Source organism: Chinchilla lanigera, unplaced genomic scaffold (genome assembly GCF_000276665.1).
Source record: "Chinchilla lanigera isolate Chin_1 unplaced genomic scaffold, ChiLan1.0 scaffold00089, whole genome shotgun sequence".
NCBI classification, from domain to species: domain Eukaryota; kingdom Metazoa; phylum Chordata; class Mammalia; order Rodentia; family Chinchillidae; genus Chinchilla; species Chinchilla lanigera.
Genome location: NW_004955490.1, coordinates 5678054 through 5699878, shown reverse-complemented (window position 1 = coordinate 5699878; position 21825 = coordinate 5678054). Strand labels below are relative to the sequence as shown.

Sequence of the window (21825 nt, the reverse complement as noted above, 5' to 3'; positions counted from 1 at the left end):
ATTTTTTCTCCTTGGAGATGCCAGCCCTCCAGACCTACCTTCTCCTAATCCATGACCAAGTCAGTCAGTTGGCACTTCTGCTGCTCCATTCCAAGTGGAAGCAAAGTGTGGAGCAGTCTCAGATATGACCAAGGCCCACAGCCAGGGTGAGGAATCCATGGGTGTGGTGTTGGCCTGGGCAAATGCAGGTTTAGTGAGTTTCAGGGCCCCCAAGTCCTGTCTCCTACTCTTGACTGTAGTCGTCTAACCCTTCACCAGGGGGCGTTGTTCAGGTTGCAGTTTTCTTTCTGGCTTTAGTCCTTTCCCCGAGTGGATAGCAATCAGTTCTAATTAAGCTAGATAGGAAAGAAGCTGGATCAGCAGTACTGTACTTCATAGAGAGCTTTCTATGTGATGCACCCACAGGAAATGGCCTCTTTTTTACAGCAGTGTAGTATTCCATTATGTGGATGATAGACTATAGTATCAAAATGGCAGAGTTTTCTGTAACATAGCTACATGTCAGAAATTATTTCAAACTGTTAATGTGCATCAATTCATTTAATCACCACAGCAACCCTGGTGGGTAGGTATTACTGCTATGTCCTTTTACTCATGAGGAAACTGAGGGTCAGTCAGTGGCAGAATCAGGATTTCAACTCAGGAGTGGGACTCCAGTGTTCTTACTTTCAGTGATGACATGAGGTTACAGTACTATACCTTGATTGCTGTACATTTAAGTGGTTTTTACTCTTTGCTAATATGAATGTGGCAGTGCATTAAATGACCTCAGACCTATGCCATTTTGCATGTATGCAAGTACATTTATAGGATAAATCCCCCTAGATGGAATGCTGAATCAAAAACTATATACATCATAAATTGATAGCCATTTCCAAGTCCATAAAAGTTGTGCCTAATTAAAATGCTTACTACAGTGTATGAGAGTGCTTGCTTCCATGTAGTCTTGGCATACATTAGCTTATTTAATTCTCCCAGCAACTAAAAAGGTGTACTCCCCACCTTTTAGGATTTTTACCCATTTTATGGGTTTATAAACTGGTAATCATTTCAGTTCTGTTATGAATTTCTCTTACATTAAGTGAAGCTGAGGATCTTTCTATGTGTTTATGGGATTTTCAAAAATTGGTACTGAGGATTGAATGCAGTGCCTCACATATGCTAGGCAAGCACTCCACCACTAAGCTTCATCCCCAGCCTTCTTTTTTATGTTTAAAATTGGCATTTGATTTTCTCTTCCTTGAACTATGTGCTCCTTCCATGTGCTTACCTTTTCTGTTGTGTTGGCCTTTTAAAAGTACTTGAGTTCTGGGTTGGGCATGTAGCTCAGTGAGTGCTTGCTTAGTGTGTATGAGTCCCTGGGCTCAATCCCCAATACCTACTACCCACTCCTGCCAAAAACAGAACCCTAAGAGCCTTTTATAAATACGTACTAGGATTTAGCCCTTTAAGATATGACCTACAGAGGGCTGGGGATATAGCTCAGTGGCACAAGCAACTGCCTGGTGAGCACATGGTCCTGAGTTTGATTCCTGGTACCAAAAAAAAAAAAGATAAGACCTGCAGATAGTTTACTCAGTTTTATTGTCATCTGATTTTGCTCACAATTTATTTTGTCAGTGTGATTTTTTTTCTATGTAATTTATCTTTTATTGTATTACTGTTGCTTTTTTTCCTTCTTCTTCTTTCTGAGGTAGTAGAGATTGGACCCAAGGCCTTCACACTGAGCTATATCCCCAGCCCTTTTTTTTAATTCTTTATTTTGAGGCAGGGTCTCACTAGTTCACTAAGTTGCCCAGGTTGGGCTTAAACCTGTAATGTTCCTGCCTGGGCCACCTAGAGTCTTAGGGTTACAGGTACGTATCACTCTATGCCCTCAGAGTTTTGAAGCATACTTAAAAAGACCTTCCTTACTCCAACGTTATTTAAAACCCATGTAATAATCCTTCACTAGCTCTGGGGACCATGCTCCAACACCCCCAGTGGATGCCTGATGTTACGCTCTGTGCTAAATCCTGTATACACTATTTTTCCCTATATGTATACTTCCATACCTGTGATAAAGTTTGAGTTTATAAATTAGGCACAGTTATAAAAATAAGGTGACTGTGGCCTTTCTTTCCCTCTCAAAATAATCTTATTTTATGGTAATCATCCTTTTTCTTCTTGTAATGACACACAGTACAATGCCTGTGTGATGAAGTGACGTAAATGGCGTAGGCACTGTGACAGAGCGGTAGGCCTCTGTGGAAAGGTTACTTGAACTGAAGTACTGCACAATTAGGACAATTGAGATAATAACTGAAATGGGTAGGTGATTAATGGGCAGGCCGCATCACATATTGTGGATAATGCTGGGCACAAAAGTGACTCATGTCCTGGAAAGGACAGCATGAGATTTTATCCCGCTACTCAGAGTGGTTCACAATGTAAAATCTAAGAATTGTTTATTTCTAGGACTTTCCATTTAATGATTTTAGACCATGGTTGATCACAGGTATTGAAGCCATGGAGACTGAAACCATGAATAAGGGGGCTATTGTATCTCACCTTTCCTTCTCATGTATTTATAGGTTCCTTCTTTTCAATCTTTTATCCTCTTGGAATTTGTCCTGGCATATATTATGAGACAAGGATCCAACTTCCTTTTTGAATGGCTTCTCCTTTGTCCCAGCGCTGTTTGTTGAATAGTTCAGCATGATCAGATGTGCTGTGGGAAGATCATCCTGGCTGCTGTGAAAAAGTCACTGAGTCCTCTGCTTTTACCTCCTCAGTGTCTCTCAAACCCACTCTCCTGCTCTGTCTAGGGCCACTACCTCTCGCCACGCCTTGCTTGTTACCTCTTCCCCGAACAATGACAGTGGGCTCCCTGTGCTCTGGGTGCCTCTCGGCTACCTCCCTTACTCATCCGATATCCCATCTCTGTGGCTTCCAGAATTGTTTCTGTTTCTGTTTGGGGGGTTTTAAAATTTTTTTTTAGTACCTGTGTGCAGTACAGAATGGTTACAATTCATTGTGGGGAGTGAATACATTTACATAACATATCCGAATTATTTTTTTCAACCCCTTCCCCTTCCCCTTCCCTCCCTGCCCGCTTCTTTTACCTCTCAGTCCCCTTCTGCAAAAGATCTATCTTCCTGTTTTGTATTGTCTTTTGCCTTGCTAGATAATTTATGCATACTTTGGGTTTCTCATGTAAGAGAAACCATGTGATATTTAAGCTTTGTGTGTCTGATTTATTTCACTTAACATTATGGTCTCAAGATGCATCCATCCATTTCCCTACACATGACTCAAGTTTATCCTTTTTATGGCAGAGTAGTGCTCTACTGTGTATAAATACCATATTTTCTTTATCCACTCATCGGTTGACGGACATAGAGGCCACATCCAATATGTAAGCTATTATAAGTTGTGCTGTTATAAACATGGGTATGTAGTATTACTATAATGTGATGTCTTTAACTCAGGAAGATACCTAGAAGGGGAATAGCTGGGTCACATGGAATTTCTACGTGTAGGTTTTTGAGGAATCTCCATGCTGACTTCCACAGTGGTTGTGCTAGTTTATATTCACACAATGTGGAAGGATTCCTTTTTCTCCAAGCCTAGCTACCATTTATCTTTTGCACAAAAGACCCTGTGTGACCTGGCCGCTAACCCCTTCTCCACCCTCATAGCTTTACTTTCCCTCTCTTGCAGTCTATATTCTGGTGATACCAAAATCCTCAGGGTTCTCTGAGCTTCGGGTGTAATTTTCATGCCTCCGTGCCTGTGAAAACACTGTGACTTCTGCCAGGAATTTCTTTCTCCGGCCATGGGCCTAGATAACATTCTTTTCTCAAAGCTCATCTCAGCTGTCACCTCCAGGAAACCCTCTGAAACTCTTTGCTCTGCCCCCTTCTGCTGCCTCTGTCCCTCCTTTCATTGTCCTTCTCACACTGTAGGCCAGATGTCACTTTATAAGTTTATCTCCCTGAAGACAGGAACTTTTCTTTTGTCCTTGATGTGTAGGGGCTGAGTGAGTGAGTGAAAGACCTTCATTGCATATATCCTGTTATACAGGCCGCAAACTGACATTTATTGTCTATGCTCTCTACACTAGGCACTGGGTAGGTGTTCTGCTTGCAAACTCTTGATTTCACTTAAACCCCACTGGCCACTAGGCTTACAGGAGTACATAACCTGGAGCTCATGGCTGTAAATGAGAAAAGAGGTCACATCTCCATCTGTCTTAGCTCTAACTAAAACTTTTCAGTTATGAATGTTGACAACAAAGAAGCTATGTTAGCAGCACTCTGTGTGTTGTCATTAGCATGAATCACAGGTATTATCCTTATATTACAGCTTCTGCAGATATTTCAAAAATCATTCACATGTTTTCATTGCCTCAACATTTGAAAACATATTTTTTAAAAAAATATTTTGACAGTTGTATTTCAACATGATCGTCGGGACCGGGGATATAGCTCATTGGCGTGGTACCTCCCTGGCAAGTGTGAGGTCCTGAGTTTGATTCCTGGTTCAAAAAAAAAGTCAACATGATTGTTTTCTTTCATAGTGTTATCTGTGGTAGTCCTATTTATTTTGTTTTCTACCCTTGAAGACTTTATTCTTCCCCCCACTGCCCAAGGGGTTCATCGCACCAGAAAAGTCAGAACTCCTGCTCTAGAGATGACGCTGCTATTTGAAACCAGGCAGGCAGATTTCACGACACCATGGAGTCATTGAATTTAGTGTCACTTCAAGTCCTGGTTCTGCCACTTACTAGCCGGTCCTGGCATACTGGCTAGTGCCTTGACCTGTGTCATTTGTTTTCTCCCTTGTGAAATGGGGGTGGTAATATTTCCCAACGCACTGGATATTGTGAGGCTTCATGTACTAGTATGCATGTAAAGTATATACAGTGGTGCCTGGCACCTAAAAAGTGCTAAGTACTGATTTCCCATTATTATTAACCACTATTTTACTGAATCTCATTAATTACACATCTCTTTTTCCATGTAAACTATGCACTGTAGAGCTCAGGATTATACTTTGCTCAGTTCTAAAGCTACAGAGACTTGCACATACTCAGTGAATGCTTACCAGGGGCTTGAACATAGCTTATACTCCCCTTTTGAGATTCTGGCTTCTCTGTTTGGTTCCATGCCGCCCTTTTTTCCTTGTTCTCTTACCTCTCTGACACTTTCTTGGCTTTAGCCCGTAGAACATGGTGTTGTCAGTGGATCGAGCTAATGCAAGTACCACGGATACTTCAGAAATAGCATCTGCACCCCAAATCCTCCTCTACGTGCCCTTCCAACTTGCTCTTCTCCTCTGGTTCCTAGTGGCTCTCTTCTTTACCCAACGTCAAAGACAAAAATCTAGGCAGCATCCAAGACCCCTTTTCTGATTCATCCCTTCTGCTGATCAGCTAGGAAGTTCAAATGATTCAAATTCTCAAAATTGCTGGCAAATTCGGCCCGTCCTTTACGTTCCTGCCACCTCTGTTCTGCTACCTCTCAATCCCTGTTACAGGGATTACATTGTTTGCTTCCTCATATCTCTGCCCCTTGACAACCTCTAACTGCCACCTAGTCTGTCCCTCCATATGGTCTCCAGAGTGACCCTCCTAAAGAAAGAGCAATCAGACTTTTTCCCATTGTTCAAACCCACCCAGGATGAAGCCCATACTCATTACATGGCAGTCCAGACTATTTACAGTCTGATGCGATTGTATTACAATCTGAGACCCTATCGTTTTCACCTTGTTTTTTGTCACTTTTGTCATTACTTTCCCTTTTCAATGGTCCATTTAGCTTACAGATTTGTCCAGCCGGTCCCCTCCAGGAACACACTAGTTTCTCTCCCTGGAACTTGTTAGACTCCATATTCTTCTTTACCAGTTAGCTCAAGAGTGTTACTTTCTCTCTCGAAGTATCTCTGAGTCACATAGGCAGCCTTAAATAAGTTTTCCTTATATTCCTTATGTGCATTGAGTGTAGCAACTGCTGTAGCTTACTGTTTGTTTGTATTTTGCCACTAGGTGGCAGTAAACACATCTTTTTAATTTTCCAGGAAATGAGGACAGTTAAGATGGGAAGTTTTATTTTAATCAATTAAATTAATAATAATAATAAACAATATTAATTAAATTAATAATGATTTTTATAATTGAGATCCTATAGGAGTGAGAGACGGGTGAAATCTCTGAGGCCTCTTAAGATTCTAGCCTGATGACTAGGTGGGATAGAGTACCACTAACGAGAGGGCACAGAAAGAAAAACCAAGTTTTAGAGAGTCTTTTAGTTTCTTTGGGCTGCTATAACAAAAAGTACCGTAAACTAAATAGGTTATAAGCAACAGCTATTTATTTCTCCTAGTTCTAGAGGCTGGGCAGTCCAATATGAAGAGATCAGATTTGGTGCCTGGTGAGGGCCTGTGCTTTATAGGTGGTGCCTTTTCACCATACTGTCACATGTGCATAGGCCAAACAGGCTCCTTGGAGGGCCCTTTGTGAGGTGTCTAATTCCATTTATGAGGGTTCTACCCTTCTGACCTACTCACCTTCTAAAGGCCCCACCTCTTAGTACTATCACATTGTTGATTAGATTTCAACATCAATTTGGGTGGGACACAAACATTGATTGAATAACAGAGAGGAAAATGATTTTACTGGAGTTTGAGGTGCTTCTCAACTGTCCAGGTTGAGATGTCAGGAGATGGCAGGATATAATATTCCAGAGCTATTCAGGGGAGCCTGGGCCAGAGCCTGACTTTGATATCATTGGTGGATACAAATATCCACCAATAGTGGGTACAAACATTGGAGTGGAGGAGCTGGTCCAGGGCAGCTAAGTAGGTGGAGGCCTAGGATTTAGAAGAGGCCTGCAAAGAACAGTCAGAAAAGAAGATTATCAGGAGAGAGGTCAGGAATGGCCAGAGCAATAGACCATGGGGACCATGGGGTCAGAGGTCACCAGGAGGTCTCATGGTGTGTGCGCTATCGGAATGAGGATGTGAAAGCTGAAACCCTGGAGGTTGTCAGATGATCCCAGCTGAGGTGAAGGGCTTTAGAGTGACAACAGGCAGCAGCTTGTGGGTAGCGAGGTAGAGCAACCTGTGGAGCAACCTGTGGTCCCTTCCCCCACCCACCCATGGATTTTCTCCTTGATCCTCCACTCTCTCCTAGCCTCCCTGCCTTCCACACCAGCTCTGACCCTTTGATCTTGAACTCTGGCTCTAGAACCCTCCACACCGTGAGAGACCAAGGGGACTCTTCATCCCTCCCCACACCTGTACCCACCCGTCACTAGCTCATCCCCAAAGAGTGGGTGGCTAAGGGTGATAACCTAAGAGATCGTTCAGACCTCAATCTGTGGAGTTGAGGAAGTTCAAGAGGCCAGGAGGCCAGAGGGTTTGGAAGAGGCCCTGTGTGGGTGTTGAAATCACCGGAGTGATGACTGGAAAAAGTGTAATGTGAAAAGGAAAACTAATTCAGGTGACACTGGTGTGGGATGCATCTGATAGTGACCTGGAGAGCAAGGGTGACAAGTGTAGGAGTGGAATCTTGAAAGAAGGAAAAACTGGAATGAGGAAACATCTGGAAGCAATAAAGGAGCGCCCCTCTCAGGTTTGCTGTGGAAAATAGAAGGGTGGGATAGGACAGCCTCCACGTGGAGCGTGCAGGAAGTGGAGAGGCATCCTAGGAAGGTAGAGTCAGGTCCCCTTAGTGTGAAGAGGTGCAGTGGGACATCCTGGGGAAAGGCAGGTGTAGAAAGATCTGCTGATTGGTGAGAACGGGTTTCCAGAGGGTTAGTGGGGTAGATGTGGGGAAGTCAACCATGGGATGGACACAGAGAGAAGCCAGTGCAGCTTTGGGGTCATGGCTTGGTCCTGCCTGAGAGGCTACTGATGCAGTTCAGCTCTGAGAGCGTCCCTTTCTTTCTCAGGATGTTGGTCGTGGGTGTGGTAGGTTTTATTTAGGCTGGGAGTCTTAACCTGTAGGCCACAAATAGGATTTAAGGGGTTTGTTAACTTGAATGGAGAGAAATCTCATCTATCTTTACTAGCATGTAGCAGAACATAGCACACAAATACAGGCAGCAAGCACCAGCGCTGTTAGTTGTACCTGTGACAGTGGCTAATACAGGTGGCTTCTTATCTCTCTACAGTAGTTTTAGTCACCTCAGAATACTGCGTATGCTAGTCAGTTTGAAATTATGGTAGTTATTGGATTTGCTGACAGAACTTACTATCAGAATGCACTTGAAAGCAAATATAATTGCTATGTTACAGAGTTTTAGATATTTTGGTAATTGTGTTTTAACCTTGCATCCTTTTCATTCTTTTACCTTCTATGCATTTCTTTTTTTGTTGCTTGTTTGTTTTTTCATTTTTTTTTCTGGTACAAGGAATCGAACTCACGACCTTGCGCTTGCCAGGCAGGCGCTGTGCCACTGAGCTAAAGCCCCAGACCCTGTTCTATGCATTTCAAATATAAATGGATAAAATAATAGGTGTTTATGCTCTCAGCATAAACTGAGACTCCCTGCCTTGCTTGCCTCAGGGCTGCTTCAAAGCCCTTTTGTTCCACTAGAGGGCGCTCGTGATTCAGCATTAGGGAACGGGGGCCTTCACAGTAGGAGGTTGTTTGGAAATGCTACAGACAATTCACATGTCCTCGGTGGACATTTCAGGAAAATGGGGTTTAAGAACCCTAGTGTTGTTTGATCCGGGCAAGCTACTTCTTTCCTGAGTGGCCTCTCGGTGCCTCTTCTGGAGGACGGGATTGGAATGGAGCCTCTCTGTTAGTTTCCAGGACCTGTTAAAGGAAAAGCACTTTGGTCACTGACAGTTTCAAGACTGGCCTCAAGGTCATACTGACCTCAGGGTCCCACTTGGGCCTTTTGCTTCTCCACCTGAGCAAGCCCATCGTTCTGTCTGGCTGGCATTAGGGCTCTCTGTCATTGGTTCCTGATCTGCATTTCTGGTCAGGTGAGGGCAGGGGAGGGTTAAGGAACTGAGGTAAAGCCTGAAGGCTTCTATGAGCCCAGTGGGTGGGACAGGAGCTGGGAAATTTGAAAAATCAGCCCAGCCTGGGCCTTATGCAAGAGGGTGGGTAAGTGGGTTTCTGAAGAGCGTTGGGTTTGCTCTGCTGAGGTGGAAGTCACCGGGGCTCAGGACCCCTTCATAGAAGCAAAGAATTCAGCATTTTCTCCCTTAATTTTACACTTCTGGGAGACACCATTCCCCACCAGGTCAGAAATCTGTAGTTACTCACAGCCCTTTCCCTCACCCTCTCCCTGTCTAATCAGTGACTAAATCCTGCCATTCCACCTCCTGATCATTTCTTGAATTCACTCCCATTATCCCTACCTTAGTTCAAATAAGATCATCGCTGATTTGATCTATTGCAACAGCCTCCTCACTGGTCTGTCATGGCTCTTTCTCTCTCTCTCTCTCATTTTCTTTCTCTTTCTCTTCCTCTGTTTTTCTCTCTCTCTCCCTCTCTTTATCACTTTCTCTCCATCGCGATCCCTATCTCCCCCCACATGAGGACACAGCAAGAAGGTGACCCTACATAAACAAGGAAGTAAGCCCTCACCAGAAGCCAACCATCCTGATTCCTTTATCTTGGCTTTCTAGCCAGCAGAACCATGAAAAAATGTGTGTTATCTAAGTTATTTGGTGTATGGAACTTTATCACAGCAGCCAGGGATGACTAAGTCTAAATGGTTCTGCCTGGCGTCAGCTGGATATCTGGATTATTGGGCCTATCAACATTGTCTTTCATGGCTTGTGGTTCTCAGGGCACTGTTCAGGAAGGCAAGCCCCAATACACAAATGCCCATCATGCTTCTGATTGAATCTTTTTTGGATGATGTCCTATTGGCCAAAAGTCATGGCCATGTCAGCCACATACCCAAATCGGTGTGGGAGAGAAACGTATAAGGATGTGGATTCTGGGACGGTGTGATAAACTGGGAGCCATTACTGTAATGATCTACCACAGGAGCCAATATCAGAAGTTTGGTTGAAGTTTGAGATGCCCAGTAGACATTAAGTATGGGCTGTGAGGTAGGTGAACCTGGGGCTGAGGGTAGAGGTCCAAGCCGAGATACAAACCTTGGAGTCCTGAGCATGGGGATCATATTAAAGCTATGAGATCGGATGAAATCAACTATGGAATAAAAGTAGAGAAAAGCTCTGCCTTCTACAACATGTTCCTCTCTGTTGTTTAGCAGTCAAGGGCCTGGGTACCAGTAGAGGAGACTGAGAAGAAGCAGGCAGGGAGGCAGGAAGAGAAATATGAGAGAGCAGTGTCCCAGAACCAAGTGAGGAAAGTTCCAAGAACTAAAAGCACTTAGGGTTGAGACCTGATCATTGGTTGTTGGATTTAGAGCTGAAAAGATCATTTGTGACCTTGATGGTAGCTGTTGTTGTGGAAGGGTAGAAATGTGATAAGAATGAGTTTAAGAGAGAGGAGGAAAAGAGGAATTGCAGGTAGAGACTAGGGTGGTGCTGTCCAGTAAGAATATGTGAGCCACATATATCGCTGTGGCATGACGTTTTTAATTCTTCTGGAAAAATACCCAGAAGGGGAATAGCTGGGTTAAGTGGGACTAAATCTTGGAAACAACCCGAGTGCCCATCAACTGAGGAACGGATAAAATACATGTGGTGTTTCTATACAATGGAGTATTACTCAGCTATAAAAAAGGTAAACTCGAGGCTTTTATAGGTAAATGGATGCAACTAGAGACCATACTCATAAGTGAAATAAATCAGATCCACATGTGTAAACATCACATTGTCTCCCTGGTGTAAGAACATGAAAGAGTAAATAAAACCCAAAGTGTACAGTAGACAATAAGAAAGGGAAAGAAATTGCTCAAAGGAATGACCAACTGGGATGAGGGAAAGAAGAAAAAGAAAGTACTAAGGCATTATATATATATATATATATATATATATATATATATATGGAACAGTGGCATAAGTGTACTGCTAGTGTCTGATGGTTTGTTGAGGGGAACAGTTAATGATTAAAATTTTTTTTTGTATTTTGACCAATTTTGCATGCTTGTATCTGGTAATCTGAGCAATTTATGTGACGACAACAATTTGCAGTTTAACAACCATTGGTGAATTCCTACAGTCCTGTCTAGTGAAACTATGTATTGTCCCTAATATTCTTTTAAATTATTTTTTTCTTATTCCCTTTAATGATTTTATCAATCTTCTATTCTTACATCTGATAATCTGAGCAACTTCGTTGAAGATAACAATATGTAATATAACCACCACTGTTAATCCCTAGTATAATTTTTAATGTCCTTGCTTTGTTTTGTTTGTCTTTTGCTATTGTTCTTTTTTTGTACTATTTTCTTTAAAATAAAAATTAAAACTTAAAAAAAAATGTGAGCCAAATATATATAATTGCAGATGTTCTAGAATCACACTAAAAATGGGTAACACAAATAGGCGAAATTAAATTACTATGTTTAACTCAGATTATCCAAAATATTATCTTTACAGTATACCTAACATAAAAATCATTTTTTTTTGTCTTTTTGAGATAGGGTCTCGCTATGCAGTTCAGGCTGACCTTGAGCTCACTTTGTAGCCCAGGCTGGCGTTGAACTCGCAACACTCCTCCTGCCTCAGCCTCCCGAGTGCTGGGATTACAGGCGTGCGACACAACGCCCAGCTTTCTAACATAAAAATCATTACTGGGATATTTTACTCAATTTCCTTCGAAATCTGGTTGGTATGTATTTTATGCTAACAGTACATCTCAATTAAAACTAGTCACATTTAAAGTGTTGAATAACCACAGATGATTAGTAGCTACCACATTGGACAGTGCAGGTGTACAGTTCTTTCAAGGAGTTTTGCTGTAAAGGGGAGCAGAGCGATAAGTAGTGGCTAGAAGAAGTGAGGTCTAGTGTTTGTTTTAGAATGGTAGCAATTACGGTAAATGAGCTTGTATGTTAATAGAACAACCTGGTAGAGAAGAAGTTGCTGATGTAAGAGGAAGAGAAACAGTAGCTGGTGTGGCGTCATCAGGTAGGTGAGAGGGGTGGCGTCTGGACACAAATGGAATTGCTGGCCTTGAGTGGGGCCCTGGGCAGTTCATGTGTGGTCATAGGGATAAAGGCAGAGTAAATTTGGCACCTATTGACGCAGACATGTAGTTAAATGTGACCATGAGAGCTTGAAGATGTTTTTGTCTGATTCTTCTTTGCTCAGTGAAGTGGGAGGCAGAAAACAAGGTCACTGTTGAGAGTGGTGATGGTACAGAAGTAGTAAAGGTTCGCGGGGAAAGGAGAAGATATTAAATTGTGGCTAGGAGAGTGATGGAGTGAATGCACTGGGCAAGTATAGCATTATTGCATGGCAAAGTGAAGAGTGCATTTGAGGTTTGTGGTCACGCATTTGGTGTGAAAACAGCCAGCACTCTTGTTTTTCTCTGGCCGCGTTCAGCTGTATAGGGCTAGGCATGGGCAAAGAAGAGATCACAGTTTCACCAGGCCTGAGGTTTTTTCCCAAATGAGTACCATAATGAGGGGCACCGTGAAGCCAAAAGTGGCTCCAGTGGATGATTAGAGTGATGAGCTATGGGACTTAAGGATGGAAGAGGGAGCCTTGAGGGACAGGAAAAAAAATGGTTGGACCAATGGATTGCAGAATCCAGTGAAGTCACAGAACCATTGGGATTATGGGTAGAGGAAGTGAGCAGGACACATGGTAGTGATGCCTCTTGAGGGAATGCTTGACTTTGCGATTCGAGGGAGGCCACAGCCGTTATTCCTAATTATAAGTCTGGCGCATGACTGTGAGTGGCTAAGATATATTCGAGGACAAAGTCACTGAGGAGAGGAAGACAAGGAACTGAAAAATGAGGATCTAGAAAACTTCTTCTCGATGCATATAGAAGTTACCAAGAAATATAAGTGGAATGATTTCAGAGAGATGGGTAGGAAGACAGGTGTTAATATTTTTGAGTAAGAAGGTCATGACTCATGTCTGTAGATAACTGTAGAGGGAAAGACTGGCAGGTGGCACAGTGTGGGATTTGGGGTTCTGCTGAGGAGGGCGGGCCAGCAGTCTGGAAACAGCAGTGAAAGAAAAAAAAAACTCTACTAACATGGACCAAAGGAGGAAATTCAGTCCCTACTTCAGAGAGCAACAGATAAAGCAGGCTCTTTGTAGGGGAGAGGCAGGTGGAGTAAGAACAGAAGGATAAAAGGGTCATTCAGAGAAATTAGGAACATGGGGGATTTGGTTAATCATTTCTTTGTGACTTTGCGTATTCTGTCCCCCTTTTTGGTAATCCCCTTCCTTATCTTATTCACCTGGAAAATGTTCTCATCTTTTACCACCCAGGTCCTGCTTTGCTGCTTTCCCAAAACTGCTGTGGCCATGGTCACCGCTGGCCAGCATGTTGGGAAATGCCATGGGAGTGTTTGTGTTTTGCTGTGCCCTGTAGGGAAGCACGGCCCCGGTGGGATTTTCTGTGGTGATGGGAGTGCTGTCTCTGCAGTGTCCAGTATGGTAGCCAGTAGACATAGGTGGCTGTTGACTATTTGAAATGTGGGAACTACATCTTTAATTTTGTTTAGTTTCATCCATTCAGATATAAATTACCACAAGTGGCTAGTGGCTGCCTCATTTATTGGTCAGTGCAGATAGTAGTGCATTTCACATTATTGATCTTTTCCTTCTTGAAACTTAATGTTTTCTCAGCTTCCAGGATGCCTTTCTTCAAGTTCTGTGGCTGCCTCTTTATGTTTGTTTTCAATATTGTCTTTTCACGGCCCCTTCTGCCAGCTACTTAACCACTTATCTGCTGCTGTTTTCTGGCCTCATTCTTAGCCCCGTTTTCTGTCTCTGTCCCTGACACCCCATCAAGTCCAGGGCCGGGCATGTGCTAGGCAAAGTGCTTCACCACTGAGCTACATCCCCAGCCCAGTTTACTTCTTATTTTGAGCCAGAGTAATTGCTAAGTTGTCCAGACTGACCTAAACAAACTTGTGTTCCTCCTATCTCAGCCTCTCTAGTAGCTGGGAGTATAGGCATGTGTCACCAACCCCGGCTCTATAATCTTACTGTGTGGACATTTCCCTGGTGGTCTTATCCCTACCCAAAGCTCTATGTCTAGCCTATCTCCCTCTCCTGAGCTCTAGTCATACACATCAGCAGCCTAATGGAGATATCTAATGACAGGCATTCGGTGGCAGCACACCCTACCCTGAATCCATCCCTCCTTAAATTGTGTCCTCTCAGTTCCTGAAGTCACAGGCCTGAAAGTCACCCTAGATGGCTCCTTAATGACTGGCAAACTTCCAGGCCATCTCTCACTGTAGTAGGATCTGAGCCTGTTTTTTAATCCCGTTTCCCTCCAGTCCATTGTTTATACTGCTGCTGGAGCAGTCCAGCTAGCTGAATCCAAAATCTGACCTTTCTGCTCTCTTGGTTAAAACCTTACCATGACTTCTCACTGTGTATAGAATAAAGGCCAAGGTCCCTGGCATGGTGGACAAGACTCTTCATGGCCGGGTCCTATTTACCAGTCTCCCAGCTTTATCTCCTGGGCAATGCCCTGTCTCACAGACTCCTGGGTTTTCCAGTAACATAGAAATACATGTATTGCTCACAGGCCACATACCATTTGCTAACGCAGCACCTTTTCTCGTGCTGTGCTCTCTATGTCAAATGTCCCTTTCTTCCTTCTGGTCCCTACCTCAACTGCTCCTTGTTCTTCGAAACTCAACCCATCTGTCATTTTCTGCAGCTTCCCTTCCTCAGAGTCCCCGCTATTTCCTGCATTTATCACATCCTTTTAGCCTTCACTTGTGAACTGCTGGGCCCGGCTTTGCCTCTGTATCCCGACTGCATCCCATAGGGTCTGGTGCCCATCAGGAGGTGCTGACTGAGTGGGCAGCATGAACAAGTGAGTGAACGGGAGGAAGCAGAAGGGAAGTTGGATAGTGGGTTGCCACCCTGCCTAGTCTTTTCTCCCCACTGTCCGTTCTTCCTGGGCGGGAATGGAGGGTGATAGAAAGGTCCCTCAGGAAGCCTCAGGGGATCAGTTTTTGCTGCTGCTGGTACAGTTGACTTTGTTCTCAGCACTCATAAAGCTTCCTTCTGGCAGAAATCAATTTTAGAAAAAGCTATTATCTTGGTTTCCCCTACCTTTAGAGATGACGTGCTTGTATCCTCTGGAGATAGAAGATGCTAGCAGAAAATGTCACATTTTTTTTTCCTGAAGTAGAAAAAAAATTTATGTTTTTAATTTTTCCGAAAGTTTCTATTTTGCTTCAGAAGAAAATGTCCTCCCCCTGGAATTATCCCAGCAGCCACTTCCAGGTATACAGGAAAGGGAATGATATGAGTTTGCATACAGTTTATGTGTATCCACGTGGGCTGGGTCATCTGTGCTCAGGGTGTTTGTTTTTTTTTTTTTTTTCTTTTTCTATATTTTTCAAGAAATTGAACATTGGCTCTTTGCAGTGGAAAGAATCAACACTGGCAACAGGGCAGTGGAAACCACAGTCAAAGCCCTCTTCGCAGAGAAGGCAACTTCTTCACAAGATCTCCCATCCTCTTCTTTTATAAGATTTTGGATGGCTTTAGTCACCATGATAAAAATAGCAGCTGTCATCTCTATGCCAGGCCAGCTGATTGATATATATATAATTTTATTCTATTCATCAACCCTGAGACGTAGGTGCTACTTCTAGTCCACTATAGGAAAATAAGTTTGAAGGGGCAACATGGTTTACTCAAGATTGTTCCTTTAGGTAGTGGCACAACCAAGATGCAAACCCCACAGCTGTCTGACCCCAAGACCTTTGTTATTAAGCTACTAAGTTATATTTTCTACCATCTCTGCGCTGCTTGGTGTTCTTCTGTCTTTATTCTTGCCCTTATCAGCCATGGACTGCTCTCCCCACATGGGTACACAGTTTTCGCTGTCATTTGAAGAACAGTTGACTGTTCTGAAAGTTAAGATAAGAAAGTTAACATTAAGATACAATAGTTTACTTATTCCGTTTAGTTTGTTTCTAGTTTCTCAATATGATAGATAGTGCAGGTGTAAACAGATTTGTGCAAATAAGGGCAGTTTGTTGGGTTTTTCAGGTATTTGATGATGGTCCCCAAAGTAGTATTGAGCCAAAGGGTTATACTTCCACGGTTCTCCAGATGGCCTGTGCCATTCAGCTACCCACACAGTGATTATTTTTTGAGTGCCTACTGTGTCCCGGGTGTTGGAGGCGAGGAAGGGATTCAGAAGCAGCCCCTCTCTCAGTATACTCCCAGTCTGGTGTGGCGCACCTGGTGCAACATAGAAGCAATGGTGCTGCGTGGTGGTGCAGACGGGACAGCAAGATCGCTTCGAAATGTGTCCCTGTTAGTATCTGACTGCTCCTTTCCCACAGAGCGTGCCAGGGACAGGGACAGGGGCTGCAGTGAGGCCAGGGAGGAGCACCGTGAGAGCCAGGCGGCCTGGAGCTCAGTCCTGAGACCCAGCTCTCCAGCTGCCGCCTGGCTGAGGACCCCCCTCCCCAAGTCTTCGCATGGCCACCACCTGGCACAGGAGGCCCGTCGCTGCCACACAGCGGCCAGTAGGGGGAGCTGAGCAGAGGCCGGAGAGAAGGGCCACCCCCGTGGCTCCAGCTGTGTGGCAACGTGAGCACCAGTCCCCTTCCAGACCTCTCTTCCCCTGTGTGTCCCCGGCGTCCAGGGCGACAAGAGGGTGCCCACTTTGCACACAGTCAGCAGACAGGCGGGTGCACACCCTAAGTGCGTCTCTCAGTGCGTGTTCCCAGGCCGGGCTCTGTGTCAGACGCTGGGAAAACAGACGAATCAAACCGGGCCTTGCTGCGCAGCGCGTGGTCTGGAGGGGGAGGCTGACGAGGAAAGAACAGTCCAACTTGATAACGGAAGTCTAGACAAGGAGGCGCAGGAGCACTGAGCACTGAGTTTCTTAGCAGAGTCTGAGAATGTGTTTCTCCAGTGCTCCGCCGTCATGACGCTGGCTGTGCCACAGCCCCTCTTCACATCTCAGCCTCTCCATCTATAAAGTGGAAGGATGAGCTCTGTGTCCTCAGAGGGCCTTTTGACCCAGGTGTGTCATGTGCCTGCATCTTGTTCTTAAAGCCAGGCTGAACTTTTGCAGAAGACTCCCCTGGTTTATGCAGTACGTCTCCTCCCTCTTCTCACACAGCGCTTCACCTCTGGCCTTCGTCTCAGTACACTCAGGCTGCAGAACTTCGTTCACCACTCGTGCTGATGCCACCCACGTCTGGGTGCTCACCCTGTCCTTCTCACTGAGCCTGTCACCAATAATAATAACAATAATAATATGCATTTGTTAAATCTAGGTATGGTACTATAATTCTGCCATATTACCTCATCTCATCCAACAAACTTGTGAAATAGATAGTGCCATTCCATTTTTCAGAGGAAGAAATCTGATATCAGGAGTTACTGAGATATGCCCAAGCCCCTGAAGTTGGTAATGATGGAGCCAGGATTTGAAAACCTCCACCAAGCCGGGTGTGGTGGCGCACGCCTGTAATCCCAGCACTCGGGAGGCTGAGGCAGGAGGATCGTTGTAAGTTCGAGACCAGCCTGGGCTACAAAGTGAGCTCAAGGCCAGCCTAAACTGTGTAGTGAGACGACCAAAAAAAAAAAAAAAAGAGAACCTCCACCTGCTGGGTTCCAAGACCCTCCCACTCTGTGTCCTACAGTCCGTCCAGCTCCCATGGGCACATTTCCATATGGATGTCCACAGACACCTCGATTTCTGCATGTCTGAAAAGGACCTGATTATTTCCTATCCTTGCTTCCGTCTGCCTTTTCTTCCCTCCGTTTCCTCAGCACGGTAAATACTATCATCAATCCAGAGGTGCCCAAGCTAGGACCCTGGGAGTGTTCTTTGAACCTTTCTCTTCCTTAGCCCCTGGTGGCCAGTCTTCTGCTGTGTCCTGGTGGTTTCTTCCTCCACTCTCCCTTCTTGAGCTCCTGTTCTCTCTCCAAGTTCCCCCAGCAGTCTCCGTACCAGTCCTGGTGCCTCAACTTATCCTCCTGCCACTGATCAGGGTGAATTCTCACCAGTGCATGCACGATCCCAGCACTTTCCTGCCCCCAGTTCCCCATGCTCTTTCATAATTGTACAGCAAAGCACAAAGCTGGCCATGCATGGCTTGAAATTCCGTCTGAAGACATGTTTTGTTTTGTTTTTGATCTACTGAGCAATCTTAAAACATGTTAAATTAGTTGCTAACGTTTAAAATCAGGAAATTCCACATAAAGATTCATATTTCTACTTTTTCTTGCAAAGGGTAAAGAGCTGGCACCTCTTGGCCCACATCCCTGCAGGACAGTGGTCGGTGCAGCCGAGTGATAGCTGCCCTCTTTAGAAAGAGTACAAGTTTTCTGGTTTGTCTATGACTAGCACTATCTAGTGTCTTTTAGACCCTGGTCACATCACCGCTTCCCATTACTTGCCCAAGATCAGAGGCATTTGAGGTCATGACCCTGTTGCCCAGGGTGAAACCCAAAGCCCTCACATGGCTCTTCCGGTCCTGTGTGAGTCAGCCTGGGGAATACTTCTGAGTCTTACCTCAGCTCACTACTTGCATCACACTCTCCCCTGGGACCCCACTGAACCTGTAGCTCTCCAAATTATGTCTGTCTCTGTGTAGGCTCCTGCTTTGGCTGGTCTAGGCCCCTTGTGAAGTCCTGTCTGTTCTTCAAGACTCTGCTCCAATTCTCCTCTACCAAGAAGCATTTCTTGCCCTACCTCTCCTGTCCAGGCTGAGTGTTGCCCTGTCCCGACAGGTGGTGTAGACCTTAGTCACCCTCCTAGTCTCACTGTGTTATAATCGCTGGCTGTGAGTCTGCGTCTGCGGGGAACTTGTCTTCTTAGAATATACTAGGCATCTCAAAAGGTTGAATGAATGGATGAATCCGTGAAAAACTGACCTGGGAAAATACTACTCCAGGATGTGATGTCACCCCGCCTTCACTGAGACTTGGGAGGTAGGGGAGAGGGCAGTCCCGGTCCTATTTGTTCTCTAACTGCCCTCTAGAGTGTGCTTTCACAGCGACCCTTGTGGTGTCCTATAATTCATGCACCCATTTTGGAAATATCTAAACCTCTTAAGATAACTACCAGTGATGAAGCAGGGAAAATATATCATTTTGAGTGTCTTTTGGGGAAGGAGTTGTTCAGTAGTTGTGAGATGGTACAGCCATTGGATATGGCACATTATTCAGTTCTTTGAATTATAGTGATGATAAGGAGCGCATCCAAAACTTACTGAGCATGCACTGTGCCAGACCCTGATGGTACTGTTGACCCCGTTTTACAGGCAAGCAAACTGAGATTTTGGAAGTTTTATCAACTTTTTCAGGCCATGTGGCCAGTCAGTGCCAGATTTGTGATCCGGGTAGAGCCTGCTAAGCGATCTGGTAAAGCAGACCCAAAATGGGTCCAGTCTGAAGTCCTGTCCGAGAGTTCACCATTTGAACCCAGATCTATCTGACTTCAAAGTTAGTATTTTCAACCACCATGCTATAACTCCTCAGTGACTTTTTTGTTCACAACAGTGAGGAAATAAATGTGCAAATGAAGACTGTGCAATTATATATGCAGTGAGATTCCAAGTATTAATTTAGAAAAGAAAGAAACAAGGTACACACTCATGTGTAAGCAGTGGTTGTATTCCTATAGTAGGTTACCAGAGTTGTTTTTCTTTTTCTCTTCTGCATTTTTCCGACTTTTTAACATTCTAAATCACCTTTAATGAGAATGTATTACTTTTTTTTTTTTTGCAGTACTAAGAATTGAGACCAGGACTGTTGCACTGACTTATATCCCAGCCCTTTTTAAAATTTTGAGACAGGGTCTCCCTAAGTTGCTAAGTTGCCCAGGCAGGGCTCAAGCATGCGGTCCTCTTGCCTCAGCCTCCCAGAGTGCTGGGAATGTATTACTTTTATAATGAAGACATTCCTCTCGTCGCAATGGCCCCAGCATCATCTAAGAGTGTGGCGAAGAAGGAGCTAGTAGGAGTGCCCAGTTAAGCTGTTAATTGAGATGCTGCAAGGTAGAAATGAGCAGACTGCAACGGGTAGCAGCAGGTGCATCTGTGTGTGCGAAGGAGAAGTGGGGCGCTGTTTCTCCTCTCACCATGTTCTCTCCTCCTCAGGTGCTTACACTCCAGAGCCCCTCTGCAATTTCCGGTGGGCTCTTCTGTCAACTGGCCTCATGTTCTTCTATCACTTCAGCATCCTGCAGATCCTCGGCCTGGTGAGTTGTTGATCTCCCCTTCTACCCCCTCTGCTTGGAGTTCTCCATAAATCTTGATAATCCTGGTTGGTGCTGGTGTATCTTTTTGTTTTGAAAATACAAGGTGCTAAAGGCCAGGATATCAAATTGTTGGGTCTGGGTTGCTGATTTATGATCTACAGTAGCCTTGACCTCTCTAAAGTTTTCTGAATCCTTTAGTAATAGCTGTTTTCTTCATCCCTGGGGAGGTAAGGATACCCTTTACTGCTGGTCACTTGAGCTGCAATGGGGAAGTGGTTTTCTCTAGACCACATGGAGAGGTAGAGCCCTGACCTTGGCCCTGGGCCTGGAGAGGCCCCTACCTTGGATCCATTCTGGGTCTGTGGTCCCTTTTCAGGCATTGCCCTGAGTTGTGTGGCCAGTGGCAGTGTGGGGTTGGGGAAGCCCCACAGCATTCTGCAGCGTTTAGAATTGCCTGGGTGTGGAGAGTGGTTGGATTCAGTTGCTGAGCTATTTCGAGCCCAAGACTGCTGATATTACAACAGTGTGTATTGGTGGTGAGATGAGGAGGAAGAGCTCAGGATGGGGCATGGAGGTCAGAAAACCCAAGTTCAACCCCTGACTGAATGCTCTCAGTGAGTCACCTCACCCTTGAGGACAGAGAGCTCGCCACCTCTCTGTGACATGGTCTGAAAGCTCCAACTTCCCTGAGAGGTGATGAGGATTCTCTTTAATGTGAACAGGATTGAAGCGCTCTGCAAAGCAGGTTTTGTGGCTGTCCTCTGGGCAGGAGTGGTGTGTCTAGTTTTGTGTTGGCAGCATTATTGGAGCACTAGCCATGCAGAAACGTGAGCAACCTTACATGATGAGGGCATGCAACTGTTGTCCCAAGCACCCTTGAAGAAACAGTTACCTTCTCTTCCCCGGCCTGGTGAATGCCTCTGTTGTAATTTGCCAGGGGTAGTCTGAGTTCCTGGCCACCAATGTGAATGCTTCCTGTGCTCGTGGGAGGATGTACTATGACCCACACACCCTTCCTCACCTCTCACTGGTCCTCAGTGACATTCTGGATTCCAGAGGCCTCAGTGTGCTCATGTCACCATACATACCATGCTTGTGTGCCTTCTATAAGGAAAGCTCCACTCACTCGACATAACTCCCCATCCATCTTTCATGAGTCCATGCAATGCCCTGTACCTCATGAAATCTTCTCTGGGGACTCAGCCCCCAATCATTGTGCCCCTCAGACCTCCTCATGAGGTGTAAGGCTCGGTGGGCACTGTCTGGTTTGAGGTTAGATGCAGATTGCCCCACTTGATTGATCATCAGCTAAGGGACAATGCTGTTAACTGCTCTTTCATCCCATAATGTCTCTCCAGGGATTAGGCATTAATAGATACTTAGGGATAGCAATGGCACCCCAACCCTATGCACCACAGGATGGATCCTAAGCATAACAGGACCGCCTTTCCACTGCACAGCCTGTTCCATTACTTCCAAAGAGCTTTAGCTTCAGTCCACTCCAAAAGCCCAGGGCA

General features: G+C 44.9%; 1 protein-coding gene across 2 annotated transcripts in view; it reads left to right on the top strand.

Moving 5' to 3' along the window:
* The window catches only part of Tmem164 (transmembrane protein 164), a gene marked incomplete at its 5' end in the record, with an annotated part of 177224 nt that overhangs the window by 150549 nt on the left and 4850 nt on the right, over positions 1–21825 (top strand). For both annotated transcript variants that reach the window (XM_013504537.1, XM_005404659.2), the window contains 1 exon segment: positions 20208–20308. In XM_013504537.1, the coding sequence (XP_013359991.1) occupies positions 20208–20308 (101 nt within the window).